The sequence below is a fragment of the Herpailurus yagouaroundi genome, unplaced genomic scaffold, assembly GCF_014898765.1.
Source record: "Herpailurus yagouaroundi ecotype Mexico unplaced genomic scaffold, PumYag 185, whole genome shotgun sequence".
Lineage (NCBI taxonomy): Eukaryota > Metazoa > Chordata > Mammalia > Carnivora > Felidae > Herpailurus > Herpailurus yagouaroundi.
The window spans coordinates 20,982,277-21,005,559 of record NW_024412416.1 but is presented as its reverse complement, the minus strand read 5'-3'; the positions used below and the strand labels follow the sequence as shown (position 1 = coordinate 21,005,559).

Sequence of the window (23,283 nt, the reverse complement as noted above, 5' to 3'; positions counted from 1 at the left end):
AAAAAGGACACATCATTTAGAAAAGAATTTGACTGCATTCAAACTGAAAAGTTCTGACAAATGCCATCCAAAACATAACGAAATGACAAGTCACAGACTGCATGCAAGGTTTTTATGACTAAGGGTATCATTTGGAACAAAAGACAAATAACCCAACAGGCAAACAGACAAAACAGGCAGTTCACTGGTGAAAAATACAAATAGGAAATGATCATATAAAAAGTCTGAATGTCAAGAATTCTTGGCAAGGACATGGACCGAGCAAAGATATCTCCTCCGTCGGACGTAAGAGCAGGCAGGTGCAATTTCTTTGCAAGGAAATAGGAAATGTCCTGTAAAAGCGCAGGTGCACATCACTGCACCCTTACAGTATGCATGCTAGAGGAAATCTAGCCCATGAGCGCACGTTGATGAGTGCGTGACTTTCATTCTATTACTGTTGTGACAGTGAAAACCTGAAAACATATTAATGTCCATTAACATGAACTGGATAAGTGAGTTGCAGAATATTAGGGTTTTACAAACCTATGCAGAAGTTGACAAGACAGAATTAAAGCTACATATATCCACATGGATAAACATCATGATGGTGGGTGAAGACAGAAAACTGCTTATGGTACTGATTATGTCACATTTTGGCTACAATGTTTGTGAAGTATGGAACGTGTATGGGAATGGCAAAACTAACCCTGGGCACCTTCTAATTTCAGACAGAGAGAGTGGGGAGCCATAGCTGGGGTGGGGTCACTCAGCTGGGTTTGTAATAATATATAATAACATATGTCTTATTTTTAGAAATATTAGAAGCAAATTTTGTAAATCTAATAAGATTGGGCCCGTCTGAATGGTATTCGCTACATTATTCTCAGATGTTCCAATATGTTGAACTTGCTCCTAATGTTTGCATGGCAGAGGGGTCAGTTCCTGTGCCTGCAGAAGAACAGTGCAGGGTCTGCCTAGGGCATCTCTGTTTGAACAGAAATGACCCTGTGCCTGTTGGTGCTCTGTGTCCGCCTCCTCCTGAGCAGATCATGGTTGTGGTGGGGGAGGAAACACCAGACTGGGCATGAAAGACAGAAATCTGGATCCACCACCAGTTAGGAGACCACAGCTCAGTCCCTGCATACTCTGGAGCCATTTTCTCGTCTCTGAAATGTAAATGATAAAGTCTGCCTTTTAAGACCTCACTGGAGCTGGGACAATGTGTAGAAAAAAAACAACAGTGTGGTAGATCTAAACAGACTGCAAACTAGTTCACAGAGGATGACCACCCAGAAAAGCCCTACTGGGGCCCAATGTAAACTATTATACATTATTCCTCTGCTGAGCAGTTTGCTTCTCCTCCCTTCTGCTCCTAAGTCAAATGCACTCTGTCCTGTGACCCCTGTCAACTTGCCCATTTCCACTGTGGCTCAAACACATTTTTGTTCAGCCCTGCCAGGATTATGTCATTTCTTCCCCAAGTTTCGGCAACCAGTTGCTTATTGATTTCTGGATCAAGTAAAATGCCCTGAACTCATCTTTGAATTCCTGCATCATCCCGTCTCTACCTTCCCTGTCTTTGCTTTAATCCTTTTCGTCTTCCCCTACTCGCTTAACCTGTCACAAAGACATTTAACAGATGCATTAAGGTGTAACTGACATACGATAAAGTGCACATATTTTTAAATGGACAATGTGATGAGTTTCGACACACACACATACACCTGTGTAGCCAGAACCACAATCGAGACAGTGAACTTACGTCCTGAACTCAAAAGTTGCATCTGGCTCCTTCCTTCGTTATAAGTACTTTTGTGCATTCATGTTCCCTTTTGCCATTTTTGTGCATTCCTTCAAATGGCCTCATCATTGAATTGTATTGAAAAATTTCCCATACTGCTTATTTTCCTCTTCACACCCTCCTCCTCTGAGCATCCCTATATTAATTTAGAGCTCTGGAAATAACTAAAGGCGTTAGAAATAGCCTCTCATCTCCAACTGTGGTCCCCATGCTGTCTCCTCCCATTCATTTATATCAATCCTTAGCATTTCCACCAGTCTGTTTGCCCCCAGACAAAGCAATAGTGCTCCTCCTGTAGTCCTTGATTTTGTTTGGACACCAGAGTGACTGGGACACTCTTGCGAGTGAAAAGGTTATCTATTATTACTTGTGCTGCGACTGTCCCAGACAGTGTGATGCTTGCCCTTGTCAGAATGCTCCCCTCAGATCTTTAAATCCAGGCTGTGCTGGCAGTGAAGCAATCCTATAGCAGACAGAGGAAGGAATTGGGCCAATGACTCTTTGTGGTTCCTTATCTGAATGTGCCAAGGACTCTGGGTCCCAGTGTGGGGGGTGGAGAGGTATCCACCTGTGTGGCATAGGACCCCAGTTCTGGTGTCTCCCTAAGAAGCTGCCTGTAATCCTGCTTTCACCACAACAGCCAAAGGACTCCAAAGGCAGCAAGCACATCCCTTGGTGGTGACTCCAGAACATCTACATGATGGAGGCTCAAGGGCAGTAATCTAGGTGGAATTGGGTGGTGGTGGGATCCTGAAGCTGTGGTTACAAAGCACATTGCATCAGACCTTAAAAATGTCTGTTGTCCATTTCAAACAATGGGAGTGCAGCCTATGGAGATGGTGAGGGTCTAAAATACCCCTTGTCACCACTGTTGCTTCCACATCTGCCCCACCAACCACCTCACCTATCAGTCCTGGCTCTTCAAAATTAGGGCACATTCTGGGGCTCCCGGGTGTTCAGTTGGTTAAGCATCTGACTCTTGGTTTTGGCTTAGGTTATGATCTCATGGTTCGTGAGTTTGAGCCCCACATTTGGCTCCATGCTGAAAATGCAAAGCCTGCTTGGGATTCTCTCCCTCTCTCTCTCTCTGCCCCTCCCCTGCTCTCTCTCTCTCTCTCTCAAAATAAATAAATAAATAAATATTAAAAAAAAATTAGGGCACATTCCTAAAGTGTGGAAGATGGCTTCCAGTGACCTCCAGGAAGATCACAGAGAGATGAGTTTGTAAGCTCAGTTGTGAGCTGTGCCCCCCTATCTGTCTTTGTTTTGGTCTTGCACGCAATATACCTGGCAAAAAATTCTGGAACTTTCTAAAAAGGATGGGTTGATACCCTTAATGTCCACTGTGATGCAGGCTTTTCCCTATCGTGATGGTTAATTTTATGTGCACACTTGACTGGGTTAAGGGATGCCCAGAAAGCTGGTAAAACATTATTTCTAGTGTCTGTGAGGGTGTCTCCAGAAGACAGAAGCATTTGAATCAGTAGACTCAGTAGAGAAGATAATCCTTACCTATGTGGATGGGCATCATCGAATCCACTGATGGCCCGCATAGAACAAATATGGGGAGAAAGGAGGAATTCTCTCTCTCCACTCCTCCTGCTCTTGGATTCTGGTGCACCTGCTTCTTGAACTTTCAAACTCAGCCCACAGCTTACACCATCGCCATCCCCCCTCCCCACTGATTCTTAGGCCGTTGGACTGAATTTTACCAGGGGCTTTCCTGGTACTTCAGCTGGCAGATGACAGACCATGGGACATCTTGGTCTCCATTTCTTATAATAAATCTCCATATATCTGTATTTATGTCTATACCTATAACTGTAGCTATCCTGCTGGTTCTTTCTGGAGAACGAATACATCTATTTTTATAGACATTCAGTTATTTCAGTTAGGGTTAGGTGGGGCCTGTGGTCACATTATCACTGCACCTAGAGCTGGGTGTGCTTGGGATCATTCAGTGACAGAATCCAAAATATTTTTCCTATCTTCCTACTCCCTCAGTTTCCCAGGTACCACCAATTCTGTCCTTATAGCTAACCCACCTCCATCTCCTGTGTATACCTAACACTTTATCCATCAGGCCACTCAGCAAAATAATGGCCCTCCCTTAGGACAGAGTGGAGGATTGAAAATTCTTTTATAATTTAATATTTTTATTTCCTCTCACAGTGGAAATAAGATAGTGCACTGAAATTGCTATTGTGCTTGTGACTTTTTCCCCATTAGACCTGGTGGGAAGAGTCTACCTTTTATTTATTTCTGCACATCTGATGTCCAACTCAGGCATGAAAAAAAAGATGCTTAAAAAACTCCCTGAATGAGGGGGTGCCTGGGTGGCTCAATTGGTTAAGCCATGGCATGATCTCAGGGCAGTTGGTTCAGCTCAGGCATGATCTCACGGTTCGTGGGTTTGAGCCCTGTATCAATCAGGCTCTCTGCTGTCAGCACAGAGCCCACTTTGGATCCTCTGTTCCCCTCTCCCTCCAAAATAAATAAACGTCAAAAAAAAAAACCACTTCGGGGCACCTGGGTGGCTCAGTTGGTTGGGTGTCTGACTTTGGCTCAGGTCATGATCTCGCTGTTCCCGAGTTCGAGCCCCATGTTGGGCTCTGTGCTCACAGCTTGGAGCCTGAAGCCTGCTTCAGATTCTCTGTCTCCCTCTCTTTCTGCCCCTCCCCCACCTCTCTCTCTCTCTCTCTCAAAAAAAAAAAAAAAACATTAAAAAAATAAAATATTTAAACAAACCTTCCTGAATGAATGAATGAAAAACTCATTGATTTCAGAAACATTTACAGAGTGCTGGTCATGCCATGTCGTTCTCTGGAAACCACAGTAAGGCAAAGATACCATTCTGCCTTCACTGAGCTTATAGTCTGGAGAGGGGGCAGGTATTAATAAAGAAATTACATAAATGCATAGCTACAATCTGTGATAGCTTCATGGGAAAATAAAGTACAAGGAATTATGAGAATTTAGCACAAGGATGGCCAGGGCTAGTCTGAGGGGGAAGGTGAAAGATGAAGGGTGGGGAGGAATAAGCTCACCAAAATGAGGAGAAGGAATGTTCTGGACCAGAGAGCATTGTGTGCCAAGACTATGGTGCAGAGAGACCCCTGAGGGGTGTCCTGGAGGCTAAAGGCAGCCAGTGTGACTGCAGGGAAGGGGAGAGGCAAGAATGTCACAAAAACTGAAGCCAGAGAGGAGATAATGACTCTGTAAGACACGCTCAAGATTTAGAGCTTTGCCCTAAAAGCAAGTGGTGACGCAATCAGTTGTGCAATTTTAACATCGATGTATGATGGTGTGATGCAGGGGACAGAAAATGTACTTGGACCAGGGTGGAGGAGGATGTGATAGTTAATTTTATGTGTGAACTTGGTTGGAGTGGTCTTTGGATATGAGATCAAACATTCTGGATTTTTTTACGAGGGTGTTCTTAGAGGAGACTAACATTTACGTCAGCGGACTCAGAGTAGAGCAGACTGCCTTCCAATATGTTGGTGGGCCTCATCTAATCGGTTGAAGGCATAAAGAGAATGAAAGACTGACCTCTCCAGAGCAAGAAGAAATTCCACAGACAGATGGCCTACAGACCTGAACTGCAGTGATGGCCCTTCCCTGGGTCTCCAGGCTGCTGGCTCACCCTGCAATTTTGGACTTGTCAGCCTCCATAATCACACGAGCCAATTCCTTAAGGTATCTCTCTGTCTCTGTGTTTATATACGTGTGTCTACATATACATATATAAATATACATATAGTGTGTATATGTGTGTCTGTGTGTATAGTATACGTGTGCATGCGTGTGTGCATGTGTGTGTACTGCTTCACACATCTCACTGGTTCTGTTACTTTGGCGAACCCTGACTAATACTGAGGAGATTTCAGAGCTGAGCAATGAGATGGCCAGAGGAGGAAGGCAGGAGAAGTGCTGAGCAGCACAGACTGCTGGATGAGGCTGGTGACCATGAGTTTAAGGCATAAGGCACAGGGTTCGTGGCAAGGTCTGCGGGTCTTGCTGGTCAGGGTGCAGTCAGGGAGAGAGCACACACCGTGCAGGGAGTATGGGCCAACCAGCTAGAGAGGAGCTAGGAAAAGTGAGTGCAGGAGGCCTGAGCACTGGTCCCTGTTTCCTTGAGATGGTGAATATGTCTCAAGGACAGGGAGAAGGGTGGTGTTGCACAGTGGAGTCCAACTGAGGCCAGACAGCAGGCTTGGTGGGAGTAGAAGCTGGACAAGTAAGCCCAAGGTGACAATGCCTGGGCTGGAGAACTGGGGTGCCCTGCCAAGCCTCCCTGAGGAGTGGCTGGGTTCAGGGAAAATATCAGGTTGTGTAGTGACCTTGGAGAGGGCTTGTGCAGAAGGTGGGTTCTGGAGCAGGGAGGTTAAGAGCATGAGATGCCAGAGCTCTGCATGAGGCATCTCCCTGAAATGCCATGTACTTTCCCAAGAAAGAGGAGACTTTGGGGGAAAACCACTGAAGGGAGGGACAAAGGCAAAGGACTGGCACCACTGAAAGTGTCCTGCTCCCCAGCAGTGAGCGAGCCCCTCTGGGGCCTGCATTCTCCATGCCTGGGCCTTCATTTAACTGACTGCATGAGGAGGTATGGGTGCACCTGCAAGCCCATCCACCAGTCCTGAGTGGGGCTACAAGTGCCAAGAGACACTGGGAGGGAACCAGTCCAGCAAGGCCGCCTGCCTGGGAGGGGACTTCTGTGAATATCACTCAAAATACTTCTACCTCAAATGCTGAGTATCCTGGACCTTGTTTTAACTCAGCAGGTACAGATCAGTCACAGCCCTCTTGGGTGGAACCTCTGACCCATAGGATTATTCCAAAGGGCGTTTAATTGTACTGATGCTAAATGGATCTGTAACTGCAGATGTCCCACCAGACTCGGTATTACAGCCGTGCACAGAAAGTGATGCCACCAGATCGGAGGGTGGCAAGGCAGGCTTCCAGTGGTGTTGGAGGGGACAGAACATGCCACTCAGGGACATCATGACATGAGTTGTGTTCAGTGGCCAGGAGAACTCACTATTTCTAGACATTCCCTTGCATGGGTCCCATGGTTGCTAGTTTAAGTGTGATAGTACCTCATCTCTGAGAGGATCCCACCTGGCCAGAAGGACTCATTAGTGTTTCCCTTAAGAATCCAGAGGTGAGAGGAGCACCTGGGTGCCTCAGTCAGTTAAGCGTCTGACTCTTCATCTTGGCTCAGGTCAGGATTTCATGGTTCATGAGTTTGAGCCCCACAATGGGCTCTGCCCTGATGGCATGGAGCCTGCTTGGGATTCTGTCTCCTTTCTCTGTCCCTCCCCAGCTTGTACTCTCTCTCTCTCTCTCTCTCTCTCTCTCTGCTCTCAAAATAAATAAGTAAACTAACTTTAAAAAAGTCCAGAGGTGAGAAGAAAGCTATACAGAGATATGATACATCTGCCTTACTTTATGTAGCTGCCCAGTTCCAAAATGGAAACATCACATTTAGCAGGTATGTGTGTGTGTGTGTGTGTGTGGTGTTGCACAATGCCAGTCCATGCTGTGACTTTTGTCACAAAATGTTGACCATTCACTTATCCTCAGAATCATTTTTATTACTTTAGCATGGTTAAGAACTTACTGAAGATTAGATACTAAATGATGAGTCCATTTTCCAAGTCCCTAGTTTTGTTTTTTTTTTTAAATTATCTTGTCACCCTCTCCACCCCCCATTTTTTTTACATTTTTAGAGACAAAGATAAACCATCTGTAAGATAAGACAAGAAAGCACATAAATTCAATAACTGATTTCTTGGGAAACTTTTATCTCCTTGTCCATTGATAATGTTTCTTTGGGTAATTTGGTTTCCTATGGCTCAATAAATTAAATCCAGATAGATGAAGCAAGAAATAGATTTTTAACTCTGTTCTGAATTAGAATTATATCATTATAATAAAACCATAATGACATTCTGGGATCTAGGAAAGAATTAAAGCTGGGATGGATATCATATCAGCATATGATGAAGCATATTCTACCAGTTAACAATTCTGATTTTTGTAACCTTTTAAAAATTCTGTTAATACTGATCAGGAAATATGTCACAATCTTGTGCTGGGTTTGGCTTGGCAAAGGCAAACATTACACTACTAAAACATCCTTTATCATTTATTTTATCATCTTATCTTACAAAAGCCTTGATATTATTTTATCAGGAGAGGGGATCTGTGTAGACTTCATCTTTAGGTAAAATTGCCCACCATTGTCTAATGGTTTGGAAAAATAGCTTCTGAAATCCTAAATTTCAGGCCCTTTTTACAGATTATTCATAATGTGATGTCCACAGCCAGGTCTTGTCATCAGGGAGCCGAAACTTGAGTCTTGGAGAACTAGACCCTCTGAGGAGTGCTGCCCAACACTGGACTTGTTCAGGGACCCCTGCAGAGCCATCTGACCTCACTCTACCCACACAATAGGCTGCTGGACAACAGGACGGTCCATGACCCTGGTTCTGCAATCCTGGGATCCCTGCATGGCACAATGGAGTTCTAGGTCTCCTCTGTGCCTCTGTCCTTTGCCCTGCCCTCACTCCTATCAGGGTGGAGCAGTAAACTTTGGTAGGACATGAGATATTACCTGTTAGGAGGCAATCAATACCCTAACCAAGAGGCTTGTGTGCCCCCGGGGGTTCTCTGCTGAAGAACAAGAGAATCCAGGAGTAGGAGTGGTCAGGAAGGGCAGGAAAGAGACCAAGGGACAGAGGGATTCCAGGCCTCCAAGCCATAGAAAACAATCTTAGGGGTGAGTGAAGCAGTGTCTGCGTCATTTTCTGGATTCCAAATATATTCTTCATTAGCCAGGAAGAAGACTGGTTTCTGTTCATTTTCCCTGATGACAGATTGTGCCTGTACAACTTTCTGGTATTGGTGGGTAGTAGCAGGGGAGGGGGAAGGAGGGTGGCATAATGGCAAGTGAGTAGTTAGACCAATCTCATTAAGTCCCTATCAGCTAACTCAAACACAACTAAAATCAAAGGCGCTTTGATTCCTAAACCAATTACATGAGATTTCCCCAGCACAAACTGAATTCATTAGATACAAAGTATGGATAATCCATAATTTAATATGGAAATTTAGGCATGAAGTATTACTAATCAGATAGCTAGAACCTCAAATCAGACTATTAAGAGACCAGTGAACCTGCTCTAATTGCTGGCCAAAAAAATATGAGCAAGAGAAACTAATGAAAATAATATCCCCCTTTTGCATTTCCTTTGGCTAAGAACATCTGTAGGCTACAGGAAGGGGCTCCCACAGAAATTTGTTCCTTGTTACAAGAGTGCCTTTCTTTCCTACCACCCTTGTGTGTTCTGAGAGTTTTAATGTGGAGAAGAAACACCAGGTGCCTGCTGCAAAGCCTTTTACTGCAGGGGTGTCATCCAACACAGCGTGGCTTGAATGACTTTAAGAGTAATGATTACATTAAAAATGACTGCACCAGCAATTATAAGAAAACTAGAGAACGGGGCACTTAGATCTATAAGAATCTCAGAGGAAGGAGTACCTATATTTATGAGAAGGAAGTATAAAATCTTCATTATGCTAAAGCCAATTTAAATAGAGCACAATGCTTGATATAGGTTAGGAATAGGCTTTTGTGCTTTGAAGTATCCATACACATCAGAAAAGATCTAAGAAAGATATGAAACACATTGAAAATTCCACTGTAATTAACCAGCTAGAGACATCTGTGGTGACAACTGGGAACAAACAGAGAAGGTTGCTGTAATCCAAGGGCTAAAAGCAAAGACACAAGTGCTCACGGAATAAGTAAGGAAAAAGTGACAGAGAAGCAAAGACTTGAGAAGTGGCCTGCCCAGAGCTCAAGATCGCATCAAAAGCAGAGCACAAAGATAATATTCACTGCAGAAAACAAGGTGGGAAGAGAGCTTTAAGAGAAACTGAGTAAAACAAGATGGAAAAGGAAGAATGAAAACAATTGGGGGGGGAGGGAATGATAGGAAGGATGGATAAAAGCAGTCCAAGAGATTCAGCTATCCTAAAACAAAGACAACAGAGAAAAATTCAGATTTATACTTTAAGAAAACTTTGCTGAAATAAAGCAAGATGAAAACTCACTGTGCAAAGGGTACATGGTACCATAAGAAATTTGAGAAAGGTTGATCAATATCAAGATGTATCACAGTGAAGCGAATGGACTTGATAATTTATTTTTTTTTATTTTTTTTCAATGTTTATTTATTTTTGGGACAGAGAGAGACAGAGAATGAACGGGGGAGGGGCAGAGAGAGAGGGAGACACAGAATCGGAAACAGGCTCCAGGCTCTGAGCCATCAGCCCAGAGCCTGACGCGGGGCTCAAACTCACGGACCGCGAGATCGTGACCTGGCTGAAGTCAGACGCTTAACCGACTGCGCCACCCAGGCGCCCCTGGACTTGATAATTTAAAAGTATTACTGACACCTATACCAAAAAAGAAAAGAAAAAGAAAACCAAGAAAAAACAAAAGACAAAAACAAAAAACAAAAAATGATGCCTTATATTAGCTAGGATGGGCTAGGTTATGCTGTGGTAACAAGTATCCCCCAAATCTCAGTGGGTTAAAACAACAAGTTTAGTTCTCACTCATGCTAAAATGTCCAATGTGAGTAAATGTGGGTGAGTTATGGGGGCTCTACCCATTGTAGTACCTAGACTAATGGTGCAGCCCCCATCTATAACTTGCCTATTACCATGCCAGAGGGAAAGAGAGCGCTGGATACTCAGGCTTGGAAGTGATACATAGAAGTTTTGCTCACATGGCACTGAACAACCACAAGGAGACTAGGAAGTACGATCTTACCACATTGAGGGAAGCTGGAGAGCTAGAAGTATTTTTAAACAGAATTAATGACCACCACATGACCAAAAGGGAGAAAGCATTAGGCTGACTTTAAGGTCTTTCTCTGTAGCAATATTCAATATTCAATTATGGATAATGATGCAGAAAGCTAAAAAGAGCATTGCCCCTACCATTTAAATGACCAAATGCTGGACACTCTGCAAATTCACAACTTAATTGGAATCCATCAGACAGCTGAGGTCACATGGCAACCAACCAACCCAAATTCTAAGGACATGGGAATCGCCATGTTGAGAAACATGAGCATGTGTTCACTTGGGACAGATGCTTTAGTGAAAAGGTGAGCAGTGTGCAGGGTCATGTAGGTAATTCAGCATAGAGACAGAGGCTATATGGAAGAATCAAATGGAAAGGCACAATCACAGACATGAAGGATGTCTCTGAGGCATCAACAGACTCAGCAGAGCTGAGGGGAAAATGGCCCGGTGTGGTTTATGTTGGGGATGCAAGGCTGGTTCACTGTCAAAAGTCAATCAATGTTATTCACCATGTTAGCAGACCAAAAAAGAAAAAGTACATGAACATTAAGTCGATGCAGAAAAAGACGGATAAATCCAACGTTCATCCATGATAAAAAGAACTCTCAGGAAACTAGGAAAACCAGGGATAACTTCTACAACCTGATAATGGGCATCTATAGAAAAACTTAGAGCTAACACTATATTTAGTTCCTAAAATCAGGAAAGCAAGGATGTATGCTCTCACCATGTCTATCCAATACCCCACTCACAGGGGGCAGTGAGGTGAAAGAAAGAAAGAAAGAAAGAAAGAAAGAAAGAAAGAAAGAAAGAAAGGAGGGAGGAAGAAAGGAAGGAAGGAAGGAAGGAAGGAAGAGGTATTCAGACTGGAAAGGAAGATGTAAAATTGCCTCTCATTGCATTTCACATGACTGCCTACAGAGAAGATCCAAAAGAATCTCTAAAGGAGCTACCAGAACTATTAAGTGAGTTTAACAAGATTACAGGATACAAGATCAGTAACAAAAATCAAATTTCTATATACTAGCAATGAACAAGAGATGGTTAAAAATCTTTTAAGTACCATTAAAATAGCACTAACAAACATGAAATACCATAAGCAAAAATATTAAAGAAAATATGTTAAGATCGATATCTCAAACACTGTATAACACTAGTAGAATATAAAAAGAACTGGGGTGCCTGGGTGGCTCAGTTGGTTAAGCGTCCGACTTCAGCTCAGGTCATGAGCTCATGGTTTGAGGGTTTGAGCCCCATGTTGGGATCTGTGCTGACAGCTCAGAACCTGGAGTCTGCTTTGGATTCTGTGTGTCCCTCTCTCTCTCTGCCTCTCCCTGGTTCACACTCTGTCTCTGTCTCTCAAAAAATAAAAAATAAACATTAAAAAAAATGTTTAAAGACCTAAGTAAATGGAGAGCTATATCACGAATATGTTGATTCTCTCCAAACTGAGATACAGAGTGAATGCCACCCCAATCAAAACCCCAGCAGGATTTCTGGAGAAACTGATAAGCTGATTCCAAAATTTACACGGAAATGCAGAGGAACTAGGATAGCCAAAATGATTTGGGAAAATAACAAAGCTAGAGGACAGCAGTAAACAGACCCTCCCTTCCAAGTGTCTTTCATCTACCAGATTCCAGATGAAACTCAGCTCCCCACCCTATACACTCAAGGCCATTGATCTCATTACCGGCCCTCAGCTGGGGGGCAGGCTGCTCACTGCTCCCTCTTTTTCAATCATAAATCCTCCTTATTCTGAGCCTCATGCCACCAGCTCTGACAGTTCCTACATCTGGAGAAGTTTTTTTAAAACAAATTTATTCAGAAGTTTGGTGTAGTCTTTCTCAGGCCTTCAGCTCTCACCATTGTCTTGGGCAATTTGAACACCCATGGGGATGAGCCGTTTGAGAAGACTCCCCTGCACTGACTTGAACTGTTTAGGTCTCCTTCACTTTGTTTCATTGTAGTTATCCCCCCCCCCCCCCCCCCGCCCAAGTGGTTTCCTCATCAGGGCACCAGAGCCAGGGGCACTGGAAAAGGGTGGGTGGGACTGCAGGTTTGTCAGCCCAGCCTGGGCCTTCTTAGAGGGAGCACTGTTGTTCCAGCACCATCTTTCAGGCCACAGCCACTCCTCAGGGGATAGAGAGTCAAGAAGACAGGTCCTGGGAGGGTCCCACTGAGTACAGGTGTCATAAAGGACTCCAAGGTCTTGGGACTTCAGACCAAATACCTTAGCCCATCAACTGAGTGGGACATGACATAGCTATTTAACTGCATGCACGCACCCATGTGGCCTCCAGACTGCGAGATTCCCTGGGGGATTTGTCCACTCTTCCAGGGGGCAGTGACTGCACTGTAATTTAATTATAATTACCTATTGTCTTGTTATAGGCAGCAAGAAATACCCTTTAAAAATTTCTTTTAATTAAAAAAAATTTTTTTAAGTTAAAAAAAAAATGTTTATTTAGTTTGAGGGACAGAGAGTGCCAGCCAGGGAAGGGCAGAGAGAGAGAGGGAGACAGAATCCCAAGGAGGCCCCGCATGGTCAGCACACAGCCTGAAGCAGGGCTCCATCCCATGAACTGTGAGATTGTGATCTGAGCTGAAATCAAGAGTCGGATGCTCAACCGACTGAGCCACCCAGGTGCCCCTGTTTTTTGTTTTTTTTTTTTTTTAATACGGAAAGAAAAAGTCAGGAGGTGACTTAGGAGTTGTCAGAATGAGATCTCAGAGTGAGCACTAGCTGCCCATGTCCCCATTCCAGGAGGGCTGTGAAAGGCCACGGTGGGTCTCAGACACTGACCCTGTGCAAGCCCATAGTGAGAGAAACCATGGTTGTATGCAACGTGAGGTGGCAAGAACCACCTTGCACATAAGAGGACAGGCCCTTGAGTGCTGCAGTCTGGGTTCCTCTGAGCCTCCTGGATCTGTTACTCTGGAGGGCTGCTGGAACCACTCTGCGAGAGGAAGTCAGTCCCACCCTGTACTTTAGGCACATTTCCTATCTCTCTTACGTCACTGCCCATTTGCCACATGTTTTCACAGTGCCCTGGACTAATAGGGAGCTCGCCCAGACCAACAGGTCATTGTTGCCAGCATTTGGAATGACACCCAGGTACTCAATTCCAGAGGGCAACACTTTGCTCCTTTCTCCCCCGATTCCAGGGTGACTCTTCGAGTCTCCAGTTCCCCACATACTGTGTTCCCTATGGACATACTCTAGAGCTCCCTACATACTGTAAATACAATTTTATCACCATAGAGCATTCCTTTGACCTTGCTGCATCCTTTTAGAAAAGTTTTAGCACATTTTCACCCAGGGAATAGAGAAGAACTGGGTTCATTGTTCATATGCATTTTTAAGCAGCCAATTCTGGTTTTCAGGAGAAAAAAAAAACTTGCAGGAAGAAAAAGAAAGGAATAATATAAACAATTTTCCATGTCATTTAAAAAAATCAGATGCTGTACACAAGAATAGATTGCTGTGGGAAATTGTAAAATGTCTTTCTCCAAATATCTTTTAAAAAGGCAAAATAAATGCCCATCTGTTCCCCGATGGTGTACCAGCAAAAATGTTAGAAAAGCAGTAGAATGCATCACATCCACATTTGTAAAGACCTGTTTCAACCATTCATATCCTACTCCACATATGTCAGAGGCAGGAAAGTGAAATGGTAAAAATGGAAAACGAGATCCAGAAAGCAACACCTTTAAAGTGAAAATCTATAATCCTATAAAATGTTCTCCGGAAAGATATTCCCTCTTGCATTTCAGCTACAGAGATGAATTAAGAAGTGGAAGGAATAGATACATGAGTAAAGCCCTCCTAAAATGTCTGTAAATGCATGGGATGGAATGCATGAATAAGCAGTGCCCTTGGCCATCACCTTCAACGTCAGCCTCACGGCGTTGCAGTCCTCCTGCAGCGGATTCAGCTTCAGCGTCTCCCCAAGGTTGCTGCAGCCGGATGACTGGTGCTGCATTTCACAGCAGACACACACCCCGACACTGTCAAACTTAATCTAGACAGAGGAACACAGACAGATCTCACAATTAAAACGGCATTCTGCCCTGGCGGGTACACTTGAGCTACACAATTAAGATCATGTGAAAATGCCTCAGTTCAGAGCACCCTGGTTCAGTTTTCTTTAAGTAATAAAGCCAAATGATTTATCTTGACAAAAGCCATGGAAACACACACACACACACACACACACACACACACACACACACACCAGGAGGAATAACTTCAAATTCCGATTTTCAAAGCAATTAATGAAAAAGAAAAAAATAAGCTTGAAGAAACCTAAGCGATAGTAACAGACAGTTACAGAGGAGTCACAGAAAGAGATTAAAGTAAATGAACAGAAGGGCTCCTGGGTGGCTCAGTCAGTTGAGTGTCCGACTTCTCTTGATTTTGGCTCAGGTTATGATCTCATGGTTTGTGAGTTCGAGCCCTGCATCGGGCTGTGTGCTGACATTGCAGAGCCTGCTTGGGATTCTGTCACTCTTTCTCTCTCTGCCTCTCTCCTGCTCTCTCTCTCTCAAAAATAAATTAAAAATAAACACTAAAAACAAAAGGAAATGAACAGAATGCTACTCCTATTGAGTTATGTATGGAGACATGTTATCATAGCTCTGTGTCTTGGCATGTTCTGCTCCCAGGGTCAGCAATTTCCTGACTATAATGTCATGACCTATCAAACTCCTACTCATCTGTCAAGACCCAACTCCCATGTCATCCTTGAGGCCTTGTCTGGTTTTCCCTCTCCAGAGCTGCTTGCTTCTTCTCTGGGCAGCGCACTCCACCCCCAGATCTGCTGGAGACTTATTTTATCTAGCTGTAGTTATTTATGTCCTGTGTGCTCCCCGAGGGCAACCACCACATGTTACAGGCACAGGATTCACAATGTGTAAGGTGTGGCATTTCAATAAATGCTGTGTAAATAAACATGTCTTGGAAAATTAAAAACCAGGGAAGGAAAAAATGCAATTCAAGTGTTTTGAAAGCTTGGAGCCCAGGAGGAAACCCTCAGAGCACGCCTGCCCCCCGACCCCCCTGCAGCCCGAAGTGGACCGGGCATCGCCAGCCTGCAGAAATGAGAAGTCACTGCCTTCTGCAACTCACAGCCCTAGGCACCCACCCTCACTGACTTGTTCCCATTGCTGGCTGAGTCCTCCACTCCTAGCTGCTGTCACCTACACACCCAACTGCTCACTAACACAGACTTCCAGGGAAGTGAAATAAAAAGGGATAGCCATAGGTCAAGGGTATTGTCCAGGGCCAAATTTTCATCTTTTAAACCTCAAGTTAATTTATCCTTTACCTACTTTATGCTTCAATTTCTGCTCTTTTAATTTGATCTAAAATGATGACTGACAGACTGGAGGAGGAGAACTGAGGGCGGAGTCCAGCAGGAGGAGAGCCATACCCGCACCAACCACAGCCAAGAGCCTCCGCCACCTCACCTATGGGCCGGGGGTCGGGAAGGTTGCTTTTGCTTTTAATGCTTTTAGTGATGTCTCCAGTCTCCGGAGTTGAAGTCCACCCTGAGCATGGAGTCCAGCTGATGGAGCCCTAACAACACTATCACCCATAACAACATTCCACAGTGGAGGTGCACAGGAGGTGTGCAGGGCCAGGTCGTTCAGTACAAGTCCCCCCTTTGTATGAGGCAGCCTGTCCTGCTAACCCACAGAACACACAGAACTCAGGGACAGCTGGGATTGGGCCCCTCAATCCCACACACCAGATGTGTGCTTTGGGCAAGGCCCCTTCCTGCTGGCTGGCCAGGGCTGGGCTGAGGCTGTGGGGACTTTGTTCCCTAACAGACCCCTCAGACAGGTTCTCCTCCAACTAGAGATGCCATGAAATGAAGAAGGACTGAGAAGTCAGTCATTGCTCTTGCAATGGGAACTGTTTTGTGGTGGTCTCAGCCTATTGATAGTGATGCTATTGATCAGGAATGCCTGGAGGCACTCACCTGGGCCCACGCTACCTGTGATGAGCTCCCCACAGACACTTGTGGCTAGACCAGCCCCGTGGTTCTTGAAATGATTGCAAAACACTCCTCAGCAACAACTGTCAGGGAACTTTGACAAAACAAAGCTTATTGGCTGCAGTTCCTGGAGGGGACACAGCATACCCAGGGCCATGTAGTGATGTCATGATAGGGGGTGAAGGTAGAGGGGGGCTGGGGCTCTGCCTTTACTGTGGTCCAGGGTGGGGTGTTTAGGGCTTCACGGGTTTGTTCTTTATTGGTGAGTTTAAACCCTAAGAGCAGGAATTAGGGCATGGGAAGGGAAAAGCAGGATAACTCAAGAGGTCAGTTATCTGGGTCGCCCAGCGGGGAGGGAAACTTCATGGCTGGGGCAGCCTGGCTCCTTATTTGTTGTGTGGCTTGTAACTCTGGGCAATGTGTTTATTTGAGATGGAGGTCTTTGAAATGAATACCTTGACAATCAAAAGCTTAATGTCAGGCACTTAAACTGTAGAAACTCTTTCCCCAGAGATCCACTCTATTCCCCCTGATGTCCCACTTTTGCCTTTCCCTATTCCCTCCCTCCCTCCGCCCCACCCTGGATCCCCCTCACTCTCCTCTGCTCTCTCCCCTGACCATAGCATTTACCACCTTCTCACATGCCCTGAGATGGACTCATTCTGTTTATCTTCTGTTCCGCCCATCAGAGTGTAAGCGAAGGATCTGGGTCTGTCATATTCACAGATGCACGCAGAACTTACAACAGTGCTGGCTGGGAATGGCTCTCTCTCCCAATCTCTCCATTGCTGCCTGCCGCCCTGGCTGAACAACATGAGGTGCAGCCTGTTTGGCATGAACAGATCCCTGGAAAGAGGCAGCACATTGAATGGTCCACTAGCTACACTCATGTAAATAGCTTATCACATCGCACTCTGTGGGGATAAAACAACCTAACACTGGAAGAGGAAGGAGGAGATAATTTGCGGGGAGCAGACAGGTCTAGGTAAGTCTCCTTGAATGGAACAGAAAGGCCTGAAACAAGATTCTCAAGGCACCCACCGCCAAGTCTGCATAATAAATTTGAAATGGTGTCTCACGCTAGATACTTGTTAAAGTATGCCTGCTCTGAATTCAAAGCCACAGCCCAGTACTTGCTACAGAGCACACAACGATTTTTTCCAACTGAAGAATTAAGATTCTATAATCAGGGAAAATCTATTTAAGCTACAGTAAGTACCTAGTGCCTCAGGTAATGCCCAAGACCAATCATCACCCACATGAGTAAATGCACATCCCAGCAATTTACTGTGACCAACTCTGTTGTGCTGTGGCTGGGGTTTAATTTAATTTTAATGTATTTTAATTTTAATTTAATTTAAATGTAAAAAAAACCCACTTATACGATCTTTAGAAAAAAAACACTGGAGAAAATCTTTAGGATCTAAGGCTAGGCAGAGAGTTCTTGGAGTAACACCAAAAATATAATGAGCAAAAATTGACTTTTGTGCTACAAATGACCCGTTACAAGAATGAAAGACAAACTATCGACCGTGAGAAAATATGTGCAAACCACATAGTCAAATAAACCATGTACTATATATGATCTTTGTCTTTTATTCTAAAGTCTTAACTGTTTTTGTTTTATTGCTTGTTTAGTGTCCTATGTGCTTGTCTCTAATTCACCCCCAATCTCCCCAAGAGAACTGAAAATATACCCTGAGTGTAATCCTACTCATCAGATGTTCTGTCAGCTTTATTTTCTTCTTAGAGACAGTTCCATGGAGCCTCTCTGTCCTGCTTTAATCTGGACTCGTCAATCTATAAGTGGTCTGTCTACACTAGTCATGTACATGCTGGGACATTTTTCTTTTATCACCTCAAATTCTCTTTCCTTTGTTAGATCCCCTCTTCTCTTGTGTCTTGGCTTACGATCTCATTTTGGGGGAAGTAAGTTCCTTTAGTACTTTCCTGTCTAAAATTACAAAGACTGAAACTCCCAAGAATATGCCAGGATGTGGAGCACTGGGGACCCTCAGGCAGGTCTAGTGGGTGTATAAATTGGCACAGCCACTTCAAAGAATGGTTAGACCTTGTCTACTTTTTACTATGGCACTTAGGATGAAGTTGTTATTTTTACCCATAGGTATCTAATTGTTCCAACACCATCTGTTGAAAAGGCTATCTTTTCTCCATTGCTTTTGACCTTTGTCAAAAATCAGTTGGGCATATTTCTGGGTTCTCTGTTGTGTTCCATTTATCTACTTATCTCTCTTCCTTGACTACTGTGGCTATAAGTCTTGAAATAAAATTGATTCCTCCCCTTTCGTTCTTTTTCAAAATTGTTTCTTTGCCTTTCTGTATACATTTGAGTATAAAATTGTCTACGTCTACAAAAAAAAAACTTGCTGGGGTTTTGATAGGAATTGCATTATGCTTGCATATCAATTTGAGGAGAATTTATAACATTGCTATGCTGATTCTTCCAATTCACGAGGACAGTATGTCTCTCCACTTACTTAGAATTCTTTGATTTACTTCATCATCATTATGTAGTTTTTCAGTGTACATGTCCTGTACATATTTTGTTAGATTTACCCCTGCACACTTTCTGAGTGATTATAAATAGGACTGTGTTTTCAATTTTGGTGCCCATACACTTATTGCTAATATAGAGAAATACAATTGAATTCTGTATGTTTATCTTGTATCCTGTGAGCTTGCTGAACTCACTGATTAGTTCTAAGGGATTATTTCTGGAGATTCCTTGGGATTTTCTATGTATACACTCATGTCATCTACAAATAAGGTTCGTTTTATTTCTTCCTTTCTGATTCGTATGCTTTAATTTGCTTTTCTTACCTTGTTGCATTAACTAGAACTTTTAGCACTATATATACTACATTGAACGATAGTGGTGAGGACAGGCATGCTTGCTTTGTTTCTGATCTTAGGGGGAAAGTTTTCAGTCTTTTCCCATTAAGTATCGTGTTCACTGTAGGGTTTTTGTAGATGCTCTTTTTCAGGTTCAGGAAGTTCTCCTTTAAGTCCATTTTTCTAAGGATTTATTTATCATGGAAGGATATTCAATTTTGTTAGTGCTTTTTCTGTATCAGTTGATCTGACCATGTGATTTTCTTCTTTCATCTATTAATATCATAGATTACATTGATTGACTTTGGAATACTGAACCAGCCTTGCATCCCTGGAATAAACCCCTCTTGGAGATGATATGTAATTTTATTTATATATGCTGAATTCTACTTCCTAATATTTTGTTAAGGATCTTTGCATCTATGTTAATTAGGGATATTGGTCTCTAGTGTTCTTTCACTGTATTCTCTCTCTGGTTGTGGTAGATCATAATACTGGATTCATAAAATCAACTTGGAAGTATTCACTCCTATTCTATTTTCTGGGAAAGAGTATGTGAAAACGGTGTTAATTCCTTTAAATATTTGGTAGACTTATCCAGTGAAAACTATCTGGGCCTAGAGATTTTGTTTTGGGGAGTTTTTAAATTAAAAGCTTAATTTCCTTAATAGTTATAGTGTAATTGAAACTGTTTAATATTGTGTGAGTTATGGTAGTTTTGTGTTCTTTAAGAAGTTGATCCATTTAATCTATGTTGTTAAATTTATTTGTGTAAAAATGTTCATATTTTTCCCTTATTATCTTTTGATGTCTGCAGAGTCTGAAGTTACGTTCCCAATTCATTCCAGACATGGTAATTTGTGTCCTTTATCTATTTTTTCTTAGGGGAGCTTTGTCAATTGTGTTAATCTTGTCAAAGTATCAGCTCCTTGTTTCATTGTTTTTCTCAATTATTTTCTTGTTTGTGATTTCACTGATTTGTGCTCTTATCTTCTTTGTTTCCTTCTTGCTCTGGGTTGATTTTCATTCTTCTCTAGTATCTTGAGGTAGGAAGTTAGGTTATTGATTTGAGACCTTTCCTTGTTTCTTATGAAAGCAACTAATGCTACAAATTTCCCTAGTATTACTTTAGCTGCATCCCACATATTTTGATATGTCATGCTTTATTTTCATTCCTTTCTAAATATATTTGGATTCCCTTTGAGGTTTCCTCATTTTTTTTTTTTTTTTTGTTGTCTTTCCTTACTTTTTATTTATTTATTTTTTTTAATTTATATATGAAATTTATTGTCAAATTGGTTTCCATACAACACCCAGTGCTCATCCCAAAAGGTGCCCTCCTCAATACCCATCACCCACCCTCTCCTCCCTCCCACCCCCCATCAACCCTCAGTTTGCTCTCAGTTCTCAACAGTCTCTTATGCTTTGGCTCTCTCCCACTCTAACCTCTTTTTTTTTTTTTTTCCTTCCCCTCCCCCATGGGTTCCTGTTAAGTTTCTCAGGATCCACATAAGAGTGAAACCATATGGTATCTGTCTTTCTCTGTATGGCTTATTTCACTTAGCATCACACTCTCCAGTTCCATCCACGTTGCTACAAAAGGCCATATTTCATTTTTTCTCATTGCCACGTAGTATTCCATAGTGTATATAAACCACAATTTCTTTATCCATTCATCAGTTGATGGACATTTAGGCTCTTTCCATAATTTGGCTATTGTTGAGAGTGCTGCTATGAACATTGGGGTACAAGTGCCCCTATGCATCAGTACTCCTGTGTCCCTTGGGTAAATTCCTAGCAGTGCTATTGCTGGGTCATAGGGTAGGTCTATTTTTAATTTTCTGAGGAACCTCCACACTGCTTTCCAGAGTGGCTGCACCAATTTGCATTCCCACCAACAGTGCAAGAGGGTTCCCGTTTCTCCACATCCTCTCCAGCATCTATAGTCTCCAGTGAAGAAATGGGCAGAAAACATGAATAGACACTTCTCTAAAGAAGACATCCGGATGGCCAACAGGCACATGAAAAGATGTTCAGCGTCGCTCCTTATCAGGGAAATACAAATCAAAACCACACTCAGATATCACCTCACGCCAGTCTGAGGCTTCTTTTTGATTCATGGATTATTTAGAAGTGTGCTCTTTAACTTCCACATGTTTAGAAATATTCCCCATAATAGCAAAGGAAACTTACACTATGAGTAAGATGAGTAAGATGAAACAGTAAATTATGGCAACCATGTAAATACCCTAGGGCAAGAATAGAGACAGGAAATAAAGCATTTATATAAATAAAGAATTCTAAGGAGGAAATAAGGAATTATAAACTATAAACAGGACACTTACTATTATAATGGTTTTATTATTTTTTTTTTTATTTTTTTTTCAACATTTATTTTATTTTTGGGACAGAGAGAGACAGAGCATGAACGGGGGAGGGGCAGAGAGAGAGGGAGACACAGAATCGGAAACAGGCTCCAGGCTCCGAGCCATCAGCCCAGAGCCTGACGCGGGGCTGGAACTCACGGACCGCGAGATCGTGACCTGGCTGAAGTCGGACACTTAACCAACTGCGCCACCGAGGCGCCCCAACTATTATAATGGTTTTAGAAAACAGAGAATCTTTTCTTCCTAATTTTTTTCCCCTATGGGTAAATTATCATTATTTTAATGGCTTACTTCAAGATTTTTCTTTGTCTTTAGTTTTCTTAAGTTTGACTATGGTGTGTCTTGGTGCAGATTTCTTTGGGAGCATCCTGTTTGGATTTGCTCAGCTTCTTGAATTTTTAGGTTAATGTCTTTTGCCAAATTTGGGGCATTGTCAGCCATTATTTCTTCGAGTATTTTTCAGCCTTACTTTTTAAAAAAAGTTTATGAATTTATTTTTTAGAGAGAGGGAGGGGGGAGAGAGAGAGAGAGAGCGTGCACAAGCATGGGTGGGGGAGGAGCAGAGAAAGAGGGAGAGAGAGACTCAAGCTGGCAGCGTGAAGTCTAATGCAGGACTCAAACTCATGAACTGTGAGATCATGACCTGACCTGAAATCAAGAGCCCACGCTTAACTGAGCCACCCAGGTGCCCCAGCCTTGCTTTTTTAATCCTTTCTTTCAGTAACTCCAGTGACATGAATGTTAGACCATAAACCACTGAGGCTCTCTTCATTTTTGTTTGTAGTCAATTTTCTCTCTGGTGTTCAGTTTGGGTAATTTCTACCTACTGTCCCATTTTTCTGTTCACTGATTCTTTTCTCATTCCCCTTCATTCTGACATTAGGCCCAGCTATGGAGCTTTTTATTTCATTCATTTTTGAGTTCTAAAATTTTTATTTGGCTCTTTAGATCTTCTATTTTTTTACTGAGACTTTTTATTAATTCATTTATTTCAGGAATGTTCATAATTGCTCATGGAGGCATTTTTATCATGGACTATAGATGAACATATGAAAGTCAAAGCAATAAAACTGTGAGAGGATGATAAGAATACCTTCATGTCCTTGGAGTAGGAAAACACTTCTTAAGCATGACTCAAAATGTATTAATCATAAACAAATGACTAATGTATTTGAAATGAAAAACTTTTCATAAAATAATACCCAAATGAGAGTAAAATAGAAGATTTTGCATTACATGCAAGTACAGAAAACTTATATCCAAAACAAACAAAAAACCCCTCACTTAAAAATTAAGGAAAAGACAACCCAATGTGAAACGTGATAAGGAGCCCCACCACAACAGTAATCTGAAAAATAGAAATCAAAATTACAAT

At 42.7% G+C, this 23,283-nt stretch overlaps 1 protein-coding gene across 5 annotated transcripts in view; it reads right to left on the bottom strand.

Moving 5' to 3' along the window:
* ENTREP2 (endosomal transmembrane epsin interactor 2) overlaps nt 1-23,283 on the bottom strand; it is a 469,222-nt gene that overhangs the window by 64,579 nt on the left and 381,360 nt on the right. For 4 of the 5 annotated variants that reach the window (XM_040493830.1, XM_040493831.1, XM_040493833.1 and 1 more), the window contains one exon: nt 14,557-14,691. The exons of the other annotated variant lie outside the window; for it this stretch is intronic. In XM_040493830.1, the coding sequence (XP_040349764.1) occupies nt 14,557-14,691 (135 nt within the window). The remainder of the gene's footprint in view (nt 1-14,556; nt 14,692-23,283) is intronic. 5 annotated transcript variants of the gene reach the window in all.